General features: G+C 43.5%; 1 protein-coding gene across 6 annotated transcripts in view; it reads left to right on the top strand.

The window, feature by feature from the left end:
• FARP2 (FERM, ARH/RhoGEF and pleckstrin domain protein 2) overlaps positions 1–22690 on the top strand; it is a 94969-nt gene that overhangs the window by 7848 nt on the left and 64431 nt on the right. For 5 of the 6 annotated variants that reach the window (XR_014795767.1, XR_014795768.1, XM_084892581.1 and 2 more), the window contains exons 1-2: positions 3084–3265; positions 8373–8604. Coding sequence is in view for 4 of the 6 variants with exons in the window: in XM_084892581.1 (XP_084748707.1) it covers positions 8401–8604 (204 nt within the window). In the remaining 2 variants the exon portion in view is untranslated. Of the gene's footprint in view, positions 1–3083; positions 3266–8372; positions 8605–22690 lie in introns of those variants that run through there. The other variant, XM_084892582.1, reaches the window with a different exon arrangement.

The following is a 22690-nucleotide window of genomic DNA, read 5'->3' as shown; positions in this document are numbered from 1 at the left end:
GATACCCTAGGCAGAGAACTCTACTGGTCCATACACATCCAGACTGCCAACCCACAGAAACTGAAATAATAAAAGACTGTTATTTTAAGAGGCTGAGTTTGTGGTAAGTTGTTATGGTTGCAATAAAAATACTAAAATACACTTTAAAGCAGCTATTATTGAAATGTTCCAATAAGTAAGGGTACTCTTGAAACAAGTGGAAAGATAGAACGTTTTAGCCAAAAAAAAAAAAAAAAAGATATAAAGAAAAAAAAGTTGGAATTTTAGAACTGAAAAATACAATAGCAGGAATAAAATGAAAGTGACAAAGAAAATAGTGAATTTATAATGTGTGCTGTAGTTTTTTAAGTCAAATTTGTTTTGTTTTTTAATCTTGAAGAATTTGACTTATGCTACCTCGGCCTGGGAGCCAGGATACTGGCTGCTGGTCTCTCCTGGCCATTGATTGGATCTATGGCCTCAGCGAGAGTCTTCATTCTCTGGCACTGGTTTCCGGTGGAGAGGGAGAGCCTGAGCCAGCATTTCATTGTGTAGGAACCGCACACACTCCCTATCAGCTGTGCACTATTCAAGCGATCCTTAGATCCTTATATACAATACATTGAAACTTGTTGCTAGACCTGTTTGTATTTAACTTATGGAAAATTCCAAACATTCATAAAAGTAGGGATAATATATCAAACCCAGCTTCAGTAGTCAACATATGGACAAGTAGATTGGGGTTTTTGTTTGCTTGTTTGATCTATAGTCCCATCCATCTTACTATATTAAAGTAAATCCTAGACATTATTGTATTTTATCCTTTATATATACACAATACCATTCAGAAAATTAACAGTACTTTATAATATATAATATCCAGTTACTATTCACATTTCCCTGATTGTTCCATAAATATTTGATTCAGGATTCAAATTAGGTCCACATCTGACAGGTAACATCCTATCTAATAAAGAGGTAATATGCTAATTGACCATCAGATCCTCACAAAGATGGTGGCCACAGCCAATAAGGAGGGGAATATGCTAATTGACTTCCCTGCCCTCAAAGATGCTGGCGCTGTCCCCTCAGCCCCACCAGGGCAGCAGGCTCGTGGCACAGCCAGGCCCGCCCCCAGGCGGGCCCACCACTCTGCACACCTGCCTCTGGAGTCCCCCAGTCTGCTTAGCACCCCAGCTGCCCAGGCCAGCCCAAGGCACAAGCAAGCCTTGAATGGCAGCTGCACAGCCACCCAGGGCTGGCCCGGGGTGCAGGCAAGCCTTAGATGGCAGCTGCCCACCTTCCCAGGGCTGCCCGAGGCTCAGGTAACCATGGCCGGCCAAGGTTTGCACTGTGGGCAGTGGCAGCAGCAGAGGTGAGATGGGGGCATCGCCTTCCCCTGATTGCCAGATTGCCTCCCATCCCTGAGGCAACCCCTGAGGGGGCAGGCTGGGCTGAGGGGACCCCCCCCCCCCCTCCGGTGCATGAGTTTTCATGCACCAGGCCTTTAGTCCTATTAATAAAAGCATAGTGTGCAAATTGTCCCCTCAACTGGCATTCTTCCAGGAGTTTGACCAGCGGGTGGGCTGGCCAGTGTCAGCAGCAGGCAGCTGGGGGAAGGGAGGGAGTATCCGGCCGGCAGCCCCTAGGGACCCTACCAATGCACAAATTTCATGCACTGGGCCTCTAGTCTTTTAATATTTTCTTTTCTCCCTCCCCACTTTCTTTGCCATTTATTGAAGAAATTAGGTCATTTTTTTTTCATGGAATTTGCCACATTCTGGTTTCACTTGCAGTCCTAATCATTAGGATACATTTTATTAGTGATGTATAACGAAGTTACTAAGTTTTAAAGTCACTTGAACTAATTCTCTTTGTAGTTTAGCCACTGTTTTAGTGTACAATGAGGATCATCTGTCTCATTTTGTTTGAAATTTTAGGACTGGCTTTTCTAAAACACATTTAATTTTGCTTTATAATCATATAAGAACATTTACAAGGTTCCCAAGTCGAAGTGACTAAACAGTATATTAGATGTGGCTTCCAGGATGCCTTCCCAATGCTCCCCCACACTCACTCGCCCCTTGGCCCCTCCCCTCTCCCCCACCCAGTGCTCACCTGTCTCATTTCTGGTTTATCCTTCAGTCTTGTTTGAATATAAGCAAATGCTTGTGTTTATATTCCTCCTCCTCTGACAGAAGTTAGTGTGCCAAACACCTGCTTTCACATCAAAGCAGTGTGCTGGTATAGACATCTTTCTGATTTTGTGAAGATTTAATGGTGAATTGGGCGACTTTATTTTTTTTTTTTTAAGTGTTGAGAATCAGCTATCCAAATTAATTTCAGCTCTTAAAACTTTATTGTTCACGCCCTGGCTAAATATTTGGTTGGTTAGAGTGCCATACCTATACTTCAAGGTTGTGAGTACAAATGAATGCATAAATAAGTGGAACAACAAATCAATGTATGTTTCTCTCTCCTCCCCCATCCTTCTCTCTCTAAAATCAATAAATAACAATTTTTAGCGGAAATCAGTTTGGCTCAGTGGTAGAGCGTCGGTCTGCGGACTGAAAGGTCCCAGGTTCGACTCCAGTCAAGGGCATGTACATTGGTTGCAGGCACATCCCCGGAAGGGGGTGTGCAAGAGGCAGCTGGTTGATGTTTCTCTCTCATTGACGTTTCTAGCTCTCTATCTCTCTCCCTTCCTCTCTGTAAAAAATCAATAAAATATATATTTTTTAAAATAAATAAATAACAATTTTTAACTTTATTTTTCAGTTAATAGAATTTTGTTTCATGTAAAGTCAGAATACCTGATGGTAGAAGGTTAAAATTACTGATATCTGTTTAGCGTTCAGGCAATTCTTTTAAAAACCTAAGGAGTAGAAGAATTGTAAGGTTTGCAAATATTGGTTACCTAAAGTCCTAACAGTGGGGCTGGGCGTGGTGAAATGACCACTCATCCATGGCCAGTTAGACTTAGATCCCAGGTGCACTGCCTCCAGACTTCCACCCTCTGCCCCTGGGCTACTCAGTGTCTTTCCTTCCTTGTTTCCCATGAGTGCCTGAGTGTCCATCTGATTATTTGGCCTCTTTTATCACAGCCTGGGGACACCTTTGTTTTTGTGAGCTGCCCTTCAACACCAGAGGCTTTTGAGCTTGGTGACTGTGACTGCCCTTCCTGATACTTGAGGGACAGCGTTGCCCGGGATGCAGGTTCTTGTCAGTCCTTAGGCTTCGCATATGTGACATCGATCCTGAAGCACCTGCTGGAGCAGGTGCACAGGTGAGTTCCGAAGCACCCTTCTCCCCAGGTTTTCAGCACCAGATGTGTTTTCTGTGGCTTTCAACAGATGGGCTGTTTCCTGGAGAAGGGGTGTGTGAAGCTGTCCCTGTTTCCTGGGTGGGATGCCCACCCACCCTCCACCGGCCAGCTGTTTATTCCTTGTCAGCTCTACAAAGCCTTGCCTGGCAATGCAGGTTCTGACAGTTTTCCTCCGTTTCCTTACATTGATTGAGTTGTTCAGTTGTTTACCCTAAAACCTATCAGCCATGCTTAGTAGAAAGGGAATAAAAAGGTCCCTCTCTTATTGCATTGTGTTAAAGAGGTACAATCCAGGGTTGAGAACCAGGGTTACAATTCCATTTAAATGCCATCAGCGCCAAAAGTTCATTCCCAGCACTGCAATGGGGTTTAGGATGTTAGAACGTGCAGGGGAATGAGTGCCATCTTCTGCATCCTTCGTTGGTCACTGTAGAAGTACAGCAAGTCCTCATTTAGTCGTCGACAGGTTCTTGGAAATTGTGACATTAAGAGAAACAACCTAAAGTAAACCAGTTTTACCAGCAGCTAATGATATGAATCAGAGTTAAGTTCCACATATTTCTGGTCACAAAAACATCACCAAACTTCTAAAAAAGACCCCAAACACTTCTAATATTAGACACTGAAATAAATGTCAGCTACACATACATTTGAGAAACATTAATACTGAAAATAAGTAAGGTAACAATTTTCTAATCTGCTGGTTTTAGTTCAGGGTCATGGACGGCTGGAGCCTCTCCCAGCAGCTCATGATGCTACGTGAGAGTGCCCCCTCCACCCCCACAGGTGCCCTTCCATCTTAGCGCCACCCATGCGCACAAAGATAGGGGCACTGTTCATGTGCATAGGGCATTCTCCTCTTGTGACATCCTTGGGATTTGGGAGGAGCCCGGAGTCCCCGGAGGAAACCCATGTGGACATGGGAGACCGTGCATATTCCACACAGACAGTGGTCCCACCGGGAATGGACTTTTTTCCTCATCAGTGTTGTAAGGAAATGACATTGAACAGAATATTATTTGAGAACCTGTTGTGTGTTTTTTGGTCCTCCTAAAAGAAGCAACCAAAAATATTTCATGGGAGGTGGATTTTTTTTTGCACAGAGAAATTTGAGCAAGCTCCCTTAGTGTGATTACGGGCTGCTGTGTCTGGGGAGCTGTGAGCTGGTTTTCCAGCAGAGACCGGAAACATGGTGGCCAAGTCCAGGCTGGGCTTGAGTCCTGACTGTCACTTCTGAGTTATGTATTCTGTGGAAGATTTTTGTTTTTGCTAGACGTTTTTCTTTTTTCTTTCCTTTTTTTTTTTTTTTTTTTTTTTTTTAAGAGTAGTTTTTAGTTCACAGCTAAACTGAGTGGAGTTATAGAGAATTCCCATATGACCCCTACCCCATTCCTGGCACAGTCTCCCTTGATATCAACACCCTCCCTCCCCAGGCAACATCTGTTACAAACCTGCATTGACACTTCGTTAGTCAAAGCCTTGGCAGACTTTTGAACCAAATTCTTCCAACTTCAAGGTGGAATATGTCTCAAGATGGTTTTTTAAGTTTTTTATTAAATGAGTATGTACGCATAGGAGCTGAGTTTGTCGTAGGTAGCACTAAAAGTCAGTAGTGGAAACTATCCAGCAACCAGCAGTATTTTTAGAAATGAAGACCACAAAGCATTTCAGTCTGGTGGGAGGAAGATGGGAAAATGGGCTGCAGTCCCTTGGAGGTCACTTCTCTCGGGATTTCTGGAAAGGTTCTCTGGCAGCAGCAGAGACGTGAGCAGGGGCTGCAGAACACTGGGTGTGTCGGGGACTGCTACTGACCTTGCTGTGTTTATTTCCAGTCTGGCTTCATATCCTTGCTTTTGTAATGTTAGTTTATAAGCACACAGAACGGAACAAAGTAACTTCTGTAGGTCATAATTTGGGGAAAAAAAAAAAAAAGGCTCAATGCAGACATCTTTCCCGGAGTCAGGGTGGAGGAAATCGTAGGGCTGTAGAAAGTGACTTGAATGATCAGCCTCACTTTATACAGGAAGTATCCAATTATGCTGCTTGTTCTGAAATAGATGGATAGACTTTGAGAACAAGGTTAGCTGATATTCACAGCACTGGAGTTTCCTACTTTCAAGGCTTTCTTAAACTTAAAGCTGAATGCTTATTAAATGGGTAGTTTAAGCCACATTACTATTATGTCATAGCAGATAGATCTTTCTTTGGAATGTCACAGCAGGGTTCCTCCTGGAGCATTGACTAGAGTGAATCTGTGTTCCTCAGATGACCCTGAGTTTCAGCGTCAACCATGCCAATGTTTACAGTAGAGTGGATCTGAGTTTGCTGTGAGGAAGGAGTTTCCTCTAGGGAGCCATGTTTTAGCATTCCTTGATCTAAGAAAAGTCTTTTATGTGTAATATGTCTTTCGTTTTTCTGACAGATGAAGCAGCGTTAAATTAAAAGTATGCTGTTTTAAATATATTTTCATTATAAAATAAACACAGACATAGAAAAACCACATTAATCAATTCTTTAGCTTACTTATAAAGTGAATGCAATCCTGGTCAAGTAATAGAACTGAGCCCCCTTACCCTCCAGTGTCAGACCCCTCCTACCATGAAGGAGGGACCACTGCCCTGACTTTTCTAGTAATAACCTCCTTGCATATTTTCCTTAGAGTTTTTTCACCTGAATGTGCCCTCTGGACACTATAGGTTGGTCTTTCTTGCCTTTTTTTAGAAGTGTAGAGATGACTTTCTTATAATGAATAGAAGAGAAAGAGCATGAAGAAGATTTTTCCATATAAAATTATTAAGAACAAATATAAATGAGAATTATACAATGAAATAAATAAGGGTAGTGACTTCTAAAAATGTATTATGGTTTACATATGTTTTCAGAATTGTAGCTTGGCTTAAACGTAGACAAGGTAGCTTTGGTGCCCAAATAAAACTCCCCCCAGCTTGTTTCAGAAGAACCTACTCTTGATGGTTCTGGGTTCGCTAAATGTGAGAGCTGACCAAGAACTTCATGTTTCATACAGGAGACACCTTCAAGGTGGGGTCCTTGTTGACATCCCCTCACTTTTGTACTAAAAAAGCTCGTATTTATGATTCTCAGAACCTGTACATACCGGGTTTATTATTAATGGCATGAAAATAGTGATTTCCTAAAGTGTCCTGTTTGTGAGGGAGCCCTGTCTTTGTTTCTGAACTCTACACAATGCATTGCATAATGAGGCAGTTCGGGTTCTTGGATGCCAGTGACTTTAAGTAAACACATAGCAGACATTTTCAGTAGCATTTAGTTCCTGCTCTCAGGGGCATACAACCTGGAGAGAATTCTGAAGATGATAGGTAACTGCTAACCCAGCCCAGACATGGGGCCCAGGTAACAAACAAGAGAGGCGATCTGTCCTTTCAGTGTGTAGGAACTGAGACAGGACGTGTGCTTGGCAGAATAACACACGACCTCCAGGTGCCGTGCTATTCACCTTCCACTTTCCTGAGGGTTTCACTTCTTGCTATGTGCTTACTGCCTGATAAACCAGATGTGCATGGAAGTTCTTGCCCAGATAGGGTTTAAGTGGTCAAAGTGGGATGCCTGGCACCTGGTCATTGAGAAGCTTTTAGGACTTAAGTCAAATAAAAAGTTCATGTGTTTGTCTTGATAACAAAATAAGCATGACAAAGAGGAAAGGGACAAAGGACTCAGCCAGCCATGCAGTTTGCAAGCAAGGGACTAGACCAAGAATGTAGTGAGATTAATCCTCTAAAACCTTTACTGCAAACTTGTATAAGACTTTTTGAAGATGATTACGTGAAACAAAACACTTAGCAGCAGCTGCATTCTTTCTTGATTATACATCTGGCATTGGTTTTTGCCATATTGTGTTTTACTGTTAAATATGTTTCTTGAAGTTGACTTTCAAACATAAATACTTATATTTAAGAAGGAAATCTGCCGTAAATAGAAGGTAACTATATTAATAAATACAATTCAGAGCAAGCCAGTCTTATTAGATTCTGCCTGATACTTAGCTGTTCTTTCTTTGTTAAAAAACTCTGAAGTGATTTGCCCTGCTCAACTCAGTAGCTTAAAAATAGAGACTTTCTTCAGGGCACAAGGAGGATTGAAAAGGGCACTCAGTGCTGCCCCAGCTACTTAGCTCTGTTGGACCCTCAGTGTTGTTATCAGGTGGTGGCAGGTGGTCGTTGTGAGGACAGGATAGGGAGGGTGCCTTCCAGCCTCAGGTGTGTGGTCCTCATGACACTCACCTGGGCTCTCCTCTGTACCGCGCCTGAAAGTATTTTCCCCACCACCGGTGACACCCACTCCAGCCTGGTGAGACACGACCTAGAAAAACCTAGGAATGCAAAGTTGGCAGAGACGGGGGTGGTTGTCTTGAGCTACTGTCCTTGGAATTTTCCCCACCCATCAGCAGTAATGAGGAGCCTGCTGAGCGCACTGGAGCTGTGCCACGTGGGACCCGTTACTTGTGCCGAAGGCCCGGACAGCACAGTGGGTGTGTAACTGGTTAGCAGAGCCTGAGAAGGACTAGCCCTGCCAGCCTCTTGCCCTCTGCCCACCGATTGATGGTGAGGCGGCTCTCATAGGAGCTTCTCTGGGGTCCGTGTGCTCAGATGCCACCCAACCTGTAGAACCCCCTGGGAAATGTTGGAGGTGCTTGTTATATTTTCTGTTCCACCAACCAAGTATGAGTAGAAGATAGTGTTTGGGTTTTTTTTTAAATCCACTCAAGGATATGTTTTTATTGATTTTTCTTTAGAGAGTGGAAGGGAGAGAGAAACATGGATCTGTTGCCTCCCATGCGCACCCAACCAGGGATCTAACCCACAACCTAGGTGTGTGCCCTAACTGGGAATCGAATCTGCAGCCTTTTGGTGTATAGGACACCGCTTCAATCAACTGAGCCACCCACCCAGGGCACCTCTGTATTTCCATGTAATTTAAGACTCATTGGAGTTGTAAAATCATGCAGAGAATTCCTTGTACCTGGTCATTTTTTACATTGTTTTAATGTCTAAATACCTGGTGGTGATTCTTTGGTTTTATTTTTTTGTAGCGTATTCCTCACTCTTACTTGATGAAGAATGGGGGAGATAGAAGGAACATACCGAACCCTACAGACCCCAGGGGCACGCCTTGGAGCCCAGCCCCTCGCAGGAGTGAGCACCCTGGAGCCCGGGCAGGCTCCTTCGGCAGGGATGTCGCGGATGGCAGCTAGAATGCAAGAGAAGCGCTTTCCTCTCCGAGTAAAGCTGCTGGACAACTCTGTGGAAATGTTCGACATTGAGGTAAGAAGTGATTTTTGGAGGAATAGTTTCTTATATTTTCTTCTTTTTTTTAATCCTCACCCAAGGATTTTTTTATTTTTTTTAGAGAGAGGGAAAGACAAAGAGAAACATCAGTGTGAGAGAAACACTTTGATTGGTTGCCTTCTGTTGTTCGCGCCCTGACCAGGGCCCAGACAGGGTAGAAGCCTGCAACTGTTGTGAGTGCCCTTGACTGGAATTGAACCCAGGACCCTGCAGTCCACAGGCTGATGCTCTATCCACTGCACCAAACCAGCTAAGGCATGAAAGTTGAATATTATGCTCCAAATTACATTTTGCTGGTTAGGCTGCTTTTTTATGAAGTTGACTAAGGGTGGCTTTGGTACACCCAATAAAATCCTTGCAAATGGTGACATTGCATTTCTCCTTTCACTTTGGAAAATGGGATCCTCCTCTCTGTCCTTTAAAATTATGATCATGTTGTCTCTGCACTTTCCTCTTTTGAGAAGCTGCCTGATGCTATAGAGTGCAGACTGGAACAATGGGGTATCACGCAGGTTCTCCTGGCTCAGCCACTGCCTACCTGAGGGGGGGGCTGTTCATTTGCCTGATTACATGTCAGCTTCCTCGTCCGAAATGTGGGGGTGACACAGTCCCCAAGCTCAGGGTGACTGGGAGGGACTGAGCACTCATCATGTAGAGAGCTTGGATGGGAAGTGTTGCACAGTCTTAGCATAGAACTGGTTTTTCTAGGTCAGCCATAATAACATTTGTATTTTTTAAATTTCCTAATATTAGATTGACCTGATAATGTTGGCAAAAACAATTGTGTACATGTATGTATCTATGTATATACATATGTATTTTTTTAAATATATTTTATTGATTTTTTACAGAGAGGAAGGGAGAGAGAGAGAGAGAGAGCTAGAAACGTCAATGAGAGAGAAACATCAACCAGCTGCCTCTTGCACAACCCCTACCGGCGATGTGCCCGCAACCAATGTACATGCCCTTGACCAGAATCGAACCTGGGACCTTTCAGTCCATAGACTGACGCTCTACCACTGAGCCAAACCGGTTTCGGCTACATATTTTTAAAGGACAGTTTTAGACCAACATAATATATTAGAAAATATTTTTCTGATTTTTCTAAATGACATTAGAATGAATATTTTTAAATTATTTATTTTCAAATGTAATGCATAAATATATTACCTTTTTAAAATATTTCATATTGACTTACAGTAGTATCTGTTTGTTTTTTACATATTTTTTTATTGATTTCAGAGATGAAGGGAAAGGGAGAGAGAGAGATGGAAACATCAATAATGAGAGAGAATCATTGATCAGCTGCCTCCTGCACAACCTCTCCTCGTGACTGACCCCACAACCTGGGCATGTGCCGTGACTGGAAATCGAACTGTGACCTCCTGGTTCATGGGTCGAGGCTCAACCATTGAACCACACCCACTGGGCACAGTAGTATTTTAGAAGCTTTTCCTGATCTAATGTCAAAAGTAAGGGCAAGAAAATGAACTTAAACTTTAGCAGATTAACTTATGCTTGGGTTTTTCTATCAAGAAATCTAGACGTTACACAGAAAATAAGACAGTTATTGAGCTGTGGGCCAGGCTGTGAAGGGGCCTGAAGGAAACCTCCTTTAGCCTCTGGCACTGCCTAATTATAGAGTGCATTCATGAAAAGGGGGAGGGAGAGGAGGAGATGAGCATAGTGCGGCTAGAAAGGGGTCAGCAGGGATGCCGGAAAGGAGGCTGGCCTCTTGCTTAGAGCCTAGGGCACACCATTTCTCACTTGAGTGCCCAGATTCATAGTGTCTGAACTAGGGTACTTCTTTTAAGGTCTTATTTGAGAAGGACATCAAATATCACTCCATCAGGGCAGTGGTAACTGAAACTGGCAGGACCTGTCTGTTCAGCTTCCTAAGTCACTATGTTGTAAGAGGCAGCCTCTGTAGGGAAGGTAGTCTAGCATAGGCAACCTTTGACCCTGAGCAGCTAATGAGTGGCTACTGGTTCCATGACCGCATTTCCTGGCTGACCAAGACACCCTCCCATAAATCACCTGTAGGAAATAGGTAAAGGTCTGGGCATTAAGTGAGCTCCCAAAACTCTTCCAGGCAAATGTTTGGAAGATTTTCCACCATGTAGCCATCCTATGCTAAACACATTCACTGTGGTCTGCGTTTATAACAGGATCAAATTTTTAAAAAGATGGAAAGAAGGAAGAAAGAAAAGAAAAAAAGAATTGTACTAAGTTTACTTTAGAGCATCTTTTTTGTTATTCTGCTTCATGGTCTTTATCAACTAAAACTAGGCCCAGAAAAGAAAAACACACACACTTATTGTTGAGTCATAAATAGGTTGTAGTCCTTCTCTGAGAAATTTACTTTTACTAAGTAACTGGGTCATTTTATACATAAGGAAGTTAGAGATGGTATTTTGTAAAGATTTCAAAATATTTAGAGCATGTAAAAGTTTTAATAAATTGCAATTGTTGTCTATATTAATCAAATACAACTATCATGTTTGGTATTTGTATAGACCTGGAGAGTTACCAGAAATTAAGGAATCAAATTGCTGTTGCATATCCTGAGGTGAATAGGGTACTTTTTAAGTTGTGGTTACCTACTGATGCATTCCTTTTAGGAGCAGTTAAAATTTAAATTTGTATCAATTAGCTTTGGTAAAGAACAAAACTTAGTAGCTTAAAACAAACATTTACTATTGCCTGTGTGTCTGAGTGTTGGCTTGGAGGTTCTTCTGGTCTGGCTGGCTTTGAGGGGCTGCATGGTCTATGATGGCCTTACATTTCCACAGCCTCAACTAGAATCTTAATCCTTATAGACTCTCTCCCTCCAGTGAAAACAAGGCCTTGCTTGTCTGGGGATGAGTGGAAACTGTAAAGTCCCTTGAGGTCTAGATTTGGAATTCACGCATTGTAGCTTCTGCCAGGTTTTACTGATCTATTGTAGCTTCTGCCAGCTTTTACTGATCAAAGCAAACTCCCAGGCCAACCAGATTCACAAGGTGGAGAGGCAAAGCCACCGTGATAGGTCGGGCGTGATAGGTAGGGTGTGCCAAGGAAGCTGTGGCCTTTTGCTGCTACCACAGCAGCTGTTGCCAGTGGATTAGGAACGCAGTCCTGGAAAGAAGACCATCTGTGAAGCTCAGTGCCTGTGACAGTGGGCTGGGCTGGTTTGCTAAACGATAGACACACTTAGTTGCCCTGACCCATCAGTGCTTCCCCTAAATTCCTCCAGAAGCAGCTAGTCTGAGAAGGCAGGAATGCCCTGCTACTTTCTTGCCTCCGTGTCTCTTGTGTGTTGCAGCTCCTAAGATCCAGAGATCAAGACTGATTGCCTCTCTGGGCCTTTTGTCCCTGCTCCACTGTCACTCTTCACCGGTCACCTGTGTCCCCATTGCCCTCTCCTTTACATTTGATTTTTTTTTTTTTTCTAGAGAGACAAAGAGGGACATCAATTGGTTGTCTCCCATACACACCTGGCTGGGGATTTAACCCTCAAATTAGGTATGTGCCTTGACCGGGAATCAAACCCACCGCCTTTTGATGTACGGGACAATGCTCCAACCAACTGAGTCACCCAGCCAGGATTTGTTGGTGTTTGTTTTTTTTTAAATTGAATTTTTGAGAGAGTGAGAGAGAAAAGGGGACCCTTCCTTTATATTCTTAATATTTGAACAGAGAGACACATTTGCTATTGGATCGGGGGATGATGCAAGCTTGTAGTGCAGGGTGTGGGCATACAGAGCAGTGAGGTCCCTGGCTGGTGGGTCTGTTGGCCACAGTGAGGACACGCCCTGTCCCAGAATTGGCTGCTGTCTCTCCTCCTGGAAGGCAAGGCGTTGTTCTAGCTACTGCTGTATCGTCAGCGTTTGGACAGGGCCTTGCTCTGTAAATATGGGTTGTATGAACAAAATCAGAAGTTAGATTGGATTAACATGCTTTATATAAGTGCTTGAGTTCTTTCTGCAGCAATCCTTTTGACCTCAGACCCAAGCGTTTCCTTTTTTGTTTGTTCTGGGTTTTTGGCCATCTGCACCCATCTCATACCTACTTGCTTGGTTTATTTTTCACTTAAGTCTTAAGCAGCAAAGTCTGTGAACTTGTAGAGTCTGTGAATTTGCAGAGTCTGTGAACTGGCAGGGCAGACATGCTGATGACACCTTGTAGAGTCCTGGCTAACATGCATGCACAGGTGTTGACAAAACACTGGCCTTGAGTGGGGCTGAGTAGAATTCTCTACTTGATGTTGGAGGTTTATACTTACGGGGCCTTTTTAACTTAGGGAAGGATTTGACATTTAGTTATTTTTGAAATGCCTATATTTTGCTTCACTGAAAATGTAGAGTAACTTGGCCTGAAGGCCTCCCTGTGGTCATGTCTTTATATGCAGAGTCTATGGCTAATTGTTTCATGTTTATCCTCAACAAGTGAGGCAGCCCAGCTGCTTCATCACACTTGCTTCAGAGAGGTGGGCTTGCAAGATCCAGTTTTAATTATACCTTCCGTCTCCCCATGTGTGCAGATGAACTTTGTTTGCTATCTGTGCTGATTGCCACAATAGTGGCAGATGAGCCATGCTGCTGTCACCTAGAGGAGAGATAGGTCATTATACTTTCTCAGAAGTGATGTTCACACAATCACGGAATTGCCTCATCCCATCTTCAGGGGAGCATGAGTATGCTTGCCCCAGCTTTCTGTCTAGATCTAGAGAGCATATGCGTTGTTTAATTCTTGCTGCTGGAGGTGAAAATGGCTTGAAGCCAGAAGTTAGAGACAATAAAACTGAAAATGTTTCATAGCTTTATTGAGATTTAATTCACCTACCATGCAATTCATTCACTTAAAGTATACAATTCAGTATTCTTTTAGTATACTCACAGATATGTGTATCCGCCACCTCCATGTGGCCAGCAGGGGAGGGCACTTGTGGGCAATCGGGCCAGCAGGTGAGGACAGTTGAAAAGGACCAGGCCTGAAAGGGAGAGGAGTTGGGGGGACAAGGCCTGCAGGGGAGGGTAGTTGGGGGGGACCAGGCATGCCTGGGAGGGCAGTTGGGGGAAACCAGGCCTACAGTGGAGGACAGTTGTGGGGGGACTGGGCCTGCAGGGGAGGGCAGTTGGGGCAACCAGGCTGGCAAGAGAGGACAGTTAGGGGTTACTGGGCCTGCAGGGGAGGGCAGTTAGGGGTGACCAGGCTGGCAGGAGAGGGCAGTTAGAGGCAATTGGGCCAGCAGGGGAGCAGTTAGGCGTCGATCAGACTGGCAAGGGAGTGGTTAGAGGGTGATCAGGCTGGCAGGCAGAGCAGTTAGAGACAATCAGACAGGCAGGCAGGTGAGCGGTTGGGAGCCAGCAGTCCTGGATTGTGAGAGGGATCCCAGATTGGAGAGGGTGCAGACTGGGTTGAGGGACACACACACACACACACACACGTGCATGAATTTTGTGCAACAGGCCTCTAGTTTTAAATATAATGTTACATGTAATAAACACTAATTATTCAAGAAAAAAAATGGTCTTGCCCTAATCGGTTTGGCTCAGTGGAGCATCAGCCTGCAGACTGAAAGGTCCTAGGTTCGATTCCCGTCAAGGGCATGTACCTTGGTTGTGGGCACATCTCTAGTAGGAGGTGTGCAGGAGGCAGCTGATTGATGTTTCTCTCTCATCAATGGTTTTGGCTCTACCACTGAGCCAAACCGGTTTCGGCTTGTGTGTGTCTCTTTTGTTTTGAGGTGGGTCTCTTGTAAACAGCATATAGTTGGGTCATGTTTTTGTATCCATTCAGCTACCTTGCACGTTTTGATTGGAGTATTTAGTCCATTTACATTTAGGGTTATTATTGAGAGGTACTTATTTATAGCCATTTTAATTCTGTATGGCTAGGTTTCTCTCTCTGTTTCTTCTTCTCAGCAACCCCTTACAGCACATGTGTCAAACACAAGGCCCGCGGGCCAAATCCAGCCCGCCAGGCCTTGCAATGTGGCCCGCACCGCGCTGTCATCACTGCACTCCGCTGTCAGTTTATGACATTGTCAGTTTATGACTGTTCAGTAAACCATTCGGCCCGCGATTTAGGCTGGATTTTAGATTTTGGCCCCTTCTCTGATTGAGTTCGACACCCCTACCTTACAGCAATCCCTTTAGCATTTTTGTAATGCTGGCTTGGTGGTAATGTACTCCTTTGGCCTTTTTTGTCTGGGAAGCTTTTCATTTTACTGTCTATTTTGAATGATAGCCTTGCTGGATATAGTAATCTATATAGAAGGTCATGTGCTATAGTACAGAGAAAGGGAGAAAAATCTATGAATCCAGAGTGGAGCCCCTGGTGTGGGATTCATCGTGTGATGTTTGACTCTTATTGGTGGGATTTTAAGTTACCAAAGGTTAGTCAATGGCCAGCTTTTTCTTTTTTTTTCTTTAATTCCTTTCCAGCTTCATCCACCCTCCACTGAATGTTGCCAACAAGTTTTACTCTTTTTTAAAATATATATTTTTTTTATTGATTTTTTGCAGAGGAAGGGAGAGAGATAGTTAGAAACATTGATCAGCTGACTCTTGCACACCCCCTACTGGGGATGTGCCGGCAACCAAAGTACATGCCCTTGACTGGAATCAAACCTGGGACCTTTCAGTCCACAGGCTGATGCTCGGAGTCTATCCACTGAGCAAAATCGGTTTCTGCAGTGGCCAGCTTTTTAAAAATATATTTTTTATATGTTTTTATTCATTTCAGAGAGGAAGGAAGAGAAAGAGAAATAGAAACATCATTGGCTGCCTCCTGCACACCCCCTACTGGGGATTGAGCCTGCAACCTGGGCATGTGCCTTGATTGGGAGTCAAACTGTTTACCTCCTGGTTCATGGGTCACCATTCAACCGCTGAGCCACACTGGCCAGGCAGTGGCCAGCTTTTTGATCTAATAAAATCTTGATTTGTTTTCATTTCATATATGAATTCTATAATATGGGAGGGGAGGGAATCTGGCCTCAGCTCTGGAAAGTTTTGTGGGGTTTTTTGTGTGTGTGTGTGTGTGTGTGTTTTTCTGAACAATAAAAGAACTCACGTGGAAGCCATGTGTCACCTGCCCTGCCCCCTGTGCAGTTGTGGAGCAGAAACACTCTCAGCGCCAGACTGTCAGGTGTGAGGTGTCTGAAGTCAACCCTGGTGCAGAGGAGGGGGACCTTCTCCTGGGCTTAGAGAACAATGTGTTTAGACCATTTGTAATATTAAGGTTAGGAATTGATGCAAGTTGTAGCATTTCTGTTATCTTATCTGGAAGTTAGTACTGTGGAAAAGTGCTATTTGGTGGTTAAAAGAACAGTCTGGGACCTAGTTTGGGTGTGTGAGACCTCACCCATGCCTTTGCTTAGAATACTCAACATTTTTAGAGTGGGCTTTCCTTCTTTTTCTTTAAGAATTGCAAAAGCTTTTGTTTGAACATGTGGCACATAGGAGGGCAGATTCTCAGTTGTGGAGTTCCATGCTAGAAGACTACGTTACTATTTCAGTAAAAACCTAATGTTTTCTTTCTGGCCAGGAAAAAAATAGTCAGAATTCCAGCAGGCATCATAGCCAGATGTTTGTCATTGCTCCTACATGAACATCCTAAATATGGCAATAAACTGCCTCAGAACTTATTTTGGTCTGATCTCAGGAGAAGAAGTTAGTAATTCAGCATCTGAAACTCCAGGATAATATAGGCTTTCCACAGGAGTTCTGTGTGTTTCTATTGCACATAGCTATTATGTGACTCTGCCCTGGCCTTTGAAACCTGTCATTTTCTCTTGGGCAGTTTATCTCTTCCTTTGCCCCTGATGCCCAGGAATGTGGTACAAGGCAGACATGTGGATATTGTTATTCTTACTTACTGGGTTGTGGTACCGAGGCTCCCAGTGCCAACTCCCCTCCCCACCCCCACCCCCACCCACACACACACACATGCATTCAGGCACACCCATAAGGTTGGTGTATATAATCTATGTTGGGTGACACAGTGATGAGGAAATTCTGCTAGCAACGAGATCCTACTGATCTCCATGCCAATAACAGTCCCACCACCACAGCTGTGTAGTAGAGAAGTCATTTCAGGATCTCAGCAGAGGGGCATGGAAATGAAACTTGCCAGTGGGTCTGGGGATGGCACCAGGTTGATTTAGAAACGGGGGTACAGAGGTCAGCAGGATGGACTCTGAGCCCAGCCTTCTTTTTTTTTTTTTTTTAAATATATTTTATTGATTTTTTACAGAGAAGAAGGGAGAGAGATAGAGAGCTGGAAACGTCGATGAGAGAGAAACATCAACCAGCTGCCTCTGGCACACCCCCTACCGGGGATGTGCCCACAACCAATGTACATGCCCCTGACCAGAATCGAACCTGGGACCCTTCAGTCCGCAGACTGACGCTCTACCGCTGAGCCAAACCGGTTTCGGCTGAGCCCAGCCTTCTTATTCTGCAGTGGGAGCTCAAGGATAAACAAGGTACAATAGAACCCTTCGTGCTCAGAAGAGAAATCACACAGGGATGGGACTTGGGTAGGAAGGTGGGAGGGGTAGGTCTCTTCTCGGGAAAAGTGTTCATGGACAGAAAGGCACCGAGGACACGATGACTCTGAACCAAGCCCATCCAGGGCCTGGCCCAGAATGTGGTGTGGAAAGGAGTGACAGATGGCGGTGAGAATCAGTGTGGTCCTGGAAGTGTTTGAAAGCTGCCACTGCAGGGTTCTCAGGTAGAGGAGACATGGGCTTAAAAACACCAAGATGATTCAGGCTGGGCCTGAGTCACCAATGGGAGCAAGATCAGGGCAGTGTGGACACAAGGAGGGGCCTTGCTGTCTCATCGGGGGTCTGGGCTCTCACGTACAAGGGCAGGGTGGCCACTACCGTGACCTCCCAGAGGTGCCAGTGTTGTCCCTCTGTGATGCTGTCCTCACATTCACACAAGTTGGTGTTGCACCCGGGGTCAGATGCTGCACTGCCGGCCAAGTAGGCAGTAGAACTCCTCGGCCCCTGACTCCTAGGCCGCAGTCATTGCGGGCTTTTATTTTTAGAGATTTTGACTAGTTGTTAAAGAGAAACATAAAAAACATCTGTAGGTGCTTCCAAACTGTTGTTAATGGAATGGTCTATGCACACATGTTGTGCATTTTTGTGTCTAATTTTATAGATCACATTCACCACAGTGGCAGAGGATCCCAGCCCTTCCTTCTCTAGGGCTTTCTCTGCTGACACTGGAAATCAGAGAAGTGCCTGTCCGGAACTGACAGCCTCCTCAAAAGCTTCAGTTTAGTCTCCCAGCATATTTCATTGACAAATCTAAAATATCTTTTTCTAAAATAAGTCTAATGTTTGATTATGAAAAATACATTTTTTCTTAGTGTTCTGTTTTCAGATATTCATAATGTTTCATCATAATTATAACTTTGTTGTTTGGTCCTTCCTAATATGTGCCCATGTGCTTTTTTGCATGTGTTGATATTTGAAACTGGAAAAGTCAGAGTTTTGTAGCAGAAGAAAAGCCATTTTTTCCCTATTAAAATAATTTTCAGTTAAGACAACTCAGAATGACTTTAAGGCTTTAGACTTTGCTATCCTTCTGGAAAATATGTTGGAACATTCATGTTAAAAATACTAAGTGAGTATTAAATCAAACATACGTTAAATCAAGGATAGTTAGCTCTATAGATGTTTGCTTCTGGCTTTAACTTATATCAAGTCTTACATCTTTTAAAACCATACAAAATAATAAAAATATACCCTAAATGTGGCTAAGGCAAATTTTATTATTAAGTGAAATACTGAATTATAAATAAGTACTAACATAATATAACTTGTAATTATGTTAACATAAAGAATACAAACACCATATAAACCCACACCTGAGACCTATATGTTCATGTTGACCAATGTCACTCCAATCAATTTAATCAATAAATAATAAAAGTTAAAACTAACTAAATAAATAAGAACACAACCCTGGCTGGTGGAGTTCACTAGTTAGAGCATCTGGCCCATGTACCAAATGTCTCGAGTTCATTTCCCAGGCAAAGGTACATCTTGGTGGCAGGCTCAATCCCCCACCCTAGTCAGGGTGAGTGTGGGAGGTAACCAATCGGTGTGTCTTCTCACATCAATGTTTCTCTCTCTTCCCCTTCTCCCTCCCCTCCACTCCCTAAAAAAATCAATTGAGAAAGTGAAAAGAATGAGAGCAAGTTATATATCTGATAAGGAATTTATATCTAGAATGTTTTTTAAAATAACAGACAATAATATAAAGACAAGAAGTCCAGTTTTGGGTATTACCCAAGGTCACCTGGTTAGAAAACAGGGCACAGGAGCTCTCACACAGTGCTCCTCCTTGTAATGAGTGCTGCCTTTTCTTGTCTTTCTAGAGTTCTTATATCTCTGCTTTGTGCTCTTGTATTACAGATGCCTTATTCACTATTTTTTAATTTCATGGTGAAATTTTGGTCAGTTTCATCTGTTAAAGAGGCAACATATTTCTATTATACTAAGTGTTCATCTGACATTTTTTGTTTGTTTGTTTCTTTTCTCCTTTTATCTTGAATGTCTTTGAATATTTGCAGTGATGGTTCTATTTGATCACCCATTTTTGAATTAAGTTGTTCATTGTTTGGCTATTTTAAAGGAAGTTTTGTGTGGGTGGCTGATTATAGACCAGTTGAAACTTGAAATGTTGCTAATGACTCCAGGCTTATATGTGTGTTAGTTTGGCTTTTATTTCTTCTCAGCCAATGGAAGGTCCCTCAGCGGGGTTTTTGCCTTGCAGTTTCTCACTGTCCCACACAGGTATACCTGCCTGTTGTTTCTTCCTGTGGTCCTGCCTCCTGTGCTACTGTGCCAAGCCAGGCTGATCCAAGCTGGGATTCTGCTACCTGAGCTTCTCCCCTCAGTTTTGCAGACAGAATTTAGGTTTAACTTTGCAGGTTATGCCTTTTGACCATCGCTCTTTGTGGCTCCTGCTGAAATTGTGCCCTGGCACTGTGCATTCTGATTCTGTTGCTGTTGGCATGCCTCCCACCATATTTGTGATTTAGGATGTAACTATGTCCTAGTTTTGCTGAAAATGGAGTACCCTTTTTGTTTGGTTTTTTTAACTGATATTCACATTTTGATTCTTATCTTGTTTTTTGGTGTGTTTTTGTTGTTATTTTTAATTCCACAAGAGATTGAGGAATGATAATTTATGGAACCCATGACCTTTCAGAATTCAGGACAATGCTCCAACCAACTGAACCACACTGGCCAGGGACCGCTCAATACCTCTTAATCTGGTATTCAGGCCTCCTAGTGAGGTTTAATTTCAGCAGTTCTTTTAAGAGAGAGAGAGAGAGAGAGAGAGAGAGAGAGAGAGAGAGAATATCATTGATTGGCTGCCTCCTGCACACCCCACACTGGGATTGAGCCCACATTCCAGGCATGTGCTCTGACCATGACCTGCTGGTTCATAGGTTGACAGTCAACCACTGAGTCACGCCAGCAAGGCTGCAGTTATCTTTTTATTTCCCCTTTTTATTTTTTAATTCCACTCAAAGTCCCCACACTTTATTATTACATTGATCTTTTCAAGAATCTTAATGTATTAAATTGAGTTTTCTTCAGTATAGCCCATTCATACTGTTCACTGGGAGATCATTTTTCTGTATTTTGGTTGCTGTCTTTGTGTCAGTAGTTTGGTTTTCAGTATGTGGCTGTTCTGGGTTGTCTGTGTACTTTAGGAATGAAGTTTCAGACTGACCAGTACTGGTTTTACTGACCGTTTTTTTAAACTGATAAGAACAGATGTAAACACATTATCTTAGCCAAGAGGCCGAGAAGTGGTCATTGACCATTTTAAAAGTGTGATTTTTGCCTTGGCTGGTGTGGGTCAGTGGTAAAGCAATGGCCAGCACATCAAAGGGTTGTAGGTTCGATTCCCGGTCAAGGGCACACACCTGGGTTATACATCCCAGGGTGCATGCGGGAGGCAACTAATCCATTTGTCTCTCCCACACTGATGTTTTTCTCTCTCTTTCTCCCCCTCTTCTTCCCTTTCTTCCATTCTCTCTAAAAATCAATGGAAAAGATGTCCTCAGGAGAGGATTAAAAAAAATAAGTGTGATTTTCCCAGGCAGGCTTCCCTTGTGAAAGTGACAACTGCCTTGGCCGCAGGGCCCAGGCTGGGTGAGTGGGTAGGGCACGCTGACAGACAGGTTTCCTTTCTGTTGGGTGTGTTTTCACAAGCAAGGACAGGCATCCGACTAAAAGCCCTTGGTTGATGAGGAAGGAAGGAAGCAAGCAAGGAATTGCCCAAGAGGCTGATGGCTGAGCTGAAACATCTTCTGTTTCCCTTTGTCCATGAGGCTCGATTAAAGACAAGGAATACTCTAGAAATCAATGGGAAAGATATCCTTGAGTAAGGATTAGGAAATAAAATAAAAGATAAGGAACAGCTCTAGCCAGTTTGGCTCAGTGGTTAGGTTGCAAGCTCAACGCCCAGCCCATCAGAATGCATGCAGGAGGCCAGCCAATTGATGTGTCTCTCTTGCATCAATGTTTTTCTCTATCTTTTCCTTCCCTTCCACTCTTTCTAATAATCCTCGGGTAAGGATTAATAACAACAACAAAAAGACAAGGAATAAGAAGTAGGTTCTCTCCCAACTCCTAAAACTTACCAGAAATACCATATTGTTCCAGTTTGGTTCAGTGGTTAGTGTATCAGCCCATAGAGTGAGAAGGGTCGCTAGTTCACTTCCTCTCCAGGGCACGCACCTTGGTACCTCGGTTGTAGGCTTGGTCCCTGGCCCAAGTCAGGGTGCCTGCAGGAGGTGGCCAGTCGATGTGTTTCTCTCACATCAATGCTTTTCTTTCTCTGTCTGTCCCCCTTCCTTCCATTCTCTAAAAAAATCAATGGGAAAATATCCTTGGGTGTGGACCTCAGTCTCACAAAGCGAGGATTGGAGTGGTGGGCTTGGAGAAGCTGCAACACCTAGAACACGGGCTTCCCCACATTCATGGGTTCAAGTGTAGGTATTTTTATTGTCTTGTTTCCTTCTGTCATTGAAGAGAAACCACTGTGGAAGAGCCGAGTGCCCACGGATCCACTGATGAGAAGTTCTTCTTAGGCCCACATCTTACGGTGGAGGTGATCTGTATGCAAGTGGATCTGCATCTGAGGGCTGCGTGGGGTACATCCCTCCTACCCAGATACAGAACCCCCAACAAGCAGAAGCAGCATTCAGTGCTGTGCTCCCAAATTCAACACAGGCTCTGTGGCTGCAGCATTTCAGGAATATGGGAGAACCTAAGAGTTGAAAGTGTGCCAGAGAGAATGAGACGCCCATCAAAAATGTTGGTGACCTTTCAAAGAATCTAGAATGAATGTAGCTACAGTTTCCTACAAGCTCTCGTGCTTCGTTTCCTTCCACAATGGAATATTATAAAAGGAAATTTGGGCCAACTTAATTATTAGACAAGAAAAATCTTAAGCAGTGAAATTAACTGTAGAGAAACACACTTTATAACAGGAGGCATCTAGATGGAGATGTTATAATTTGGCAAATGAAGTAAATGGACACATGAAACAAACAAGTTGAAGGAAGAAATCAAGCTTTTTCAAGAAGGATTTTCCCACACTGCTTAAGACAAAGAATAAAGAAGTACTTTGTTAGCTAAGCTTTTGTAGCCCATTCCCATCCAGACACAATCTTTAATGGTATTTTTGTGGATATAAACTTTTAACAATATGCTTTATGTCTAAGCTGACCAACGGGGGAAATGGAAACACTGAACAAAAAAATCTTGGTTTTTAAGCTATATTTTGTACATTATGTTCTTGGTGCTGCTTCTGCTGCAGCCAGCCCGCGAAGCACAGTGCTGACTTGGCAGCTGCTGGCTTCAATGGGGCAGTTTGTCTTTGTTTGTGGGATCTGTTAATGACACCAGTGCCTCTGGTATCTGTGAGGACTTGCCATCCCCACTCAGGGACGGTCTCATGTCATCCGACCACTTCCTACTTTGGAAATATACAATGGGTAGTGCAGTTCAATTGCTGATGAATTTCTACACTTT

Source organism: Pipistrellus hanaki, assembly GCF_964339955.1.
Source record: "Pipistrellus hanaki genome assembly, chromosome: 8".
NCBI lineage: Eukaryota > Metazoa > Chordata > Mammalia > Chiroptera > Vespertilionidae > Pipistrellus > Pipistrellus hanaki.
This window is presented reverse-complemented; position numbering and strand designations above follow the sequence as displayed.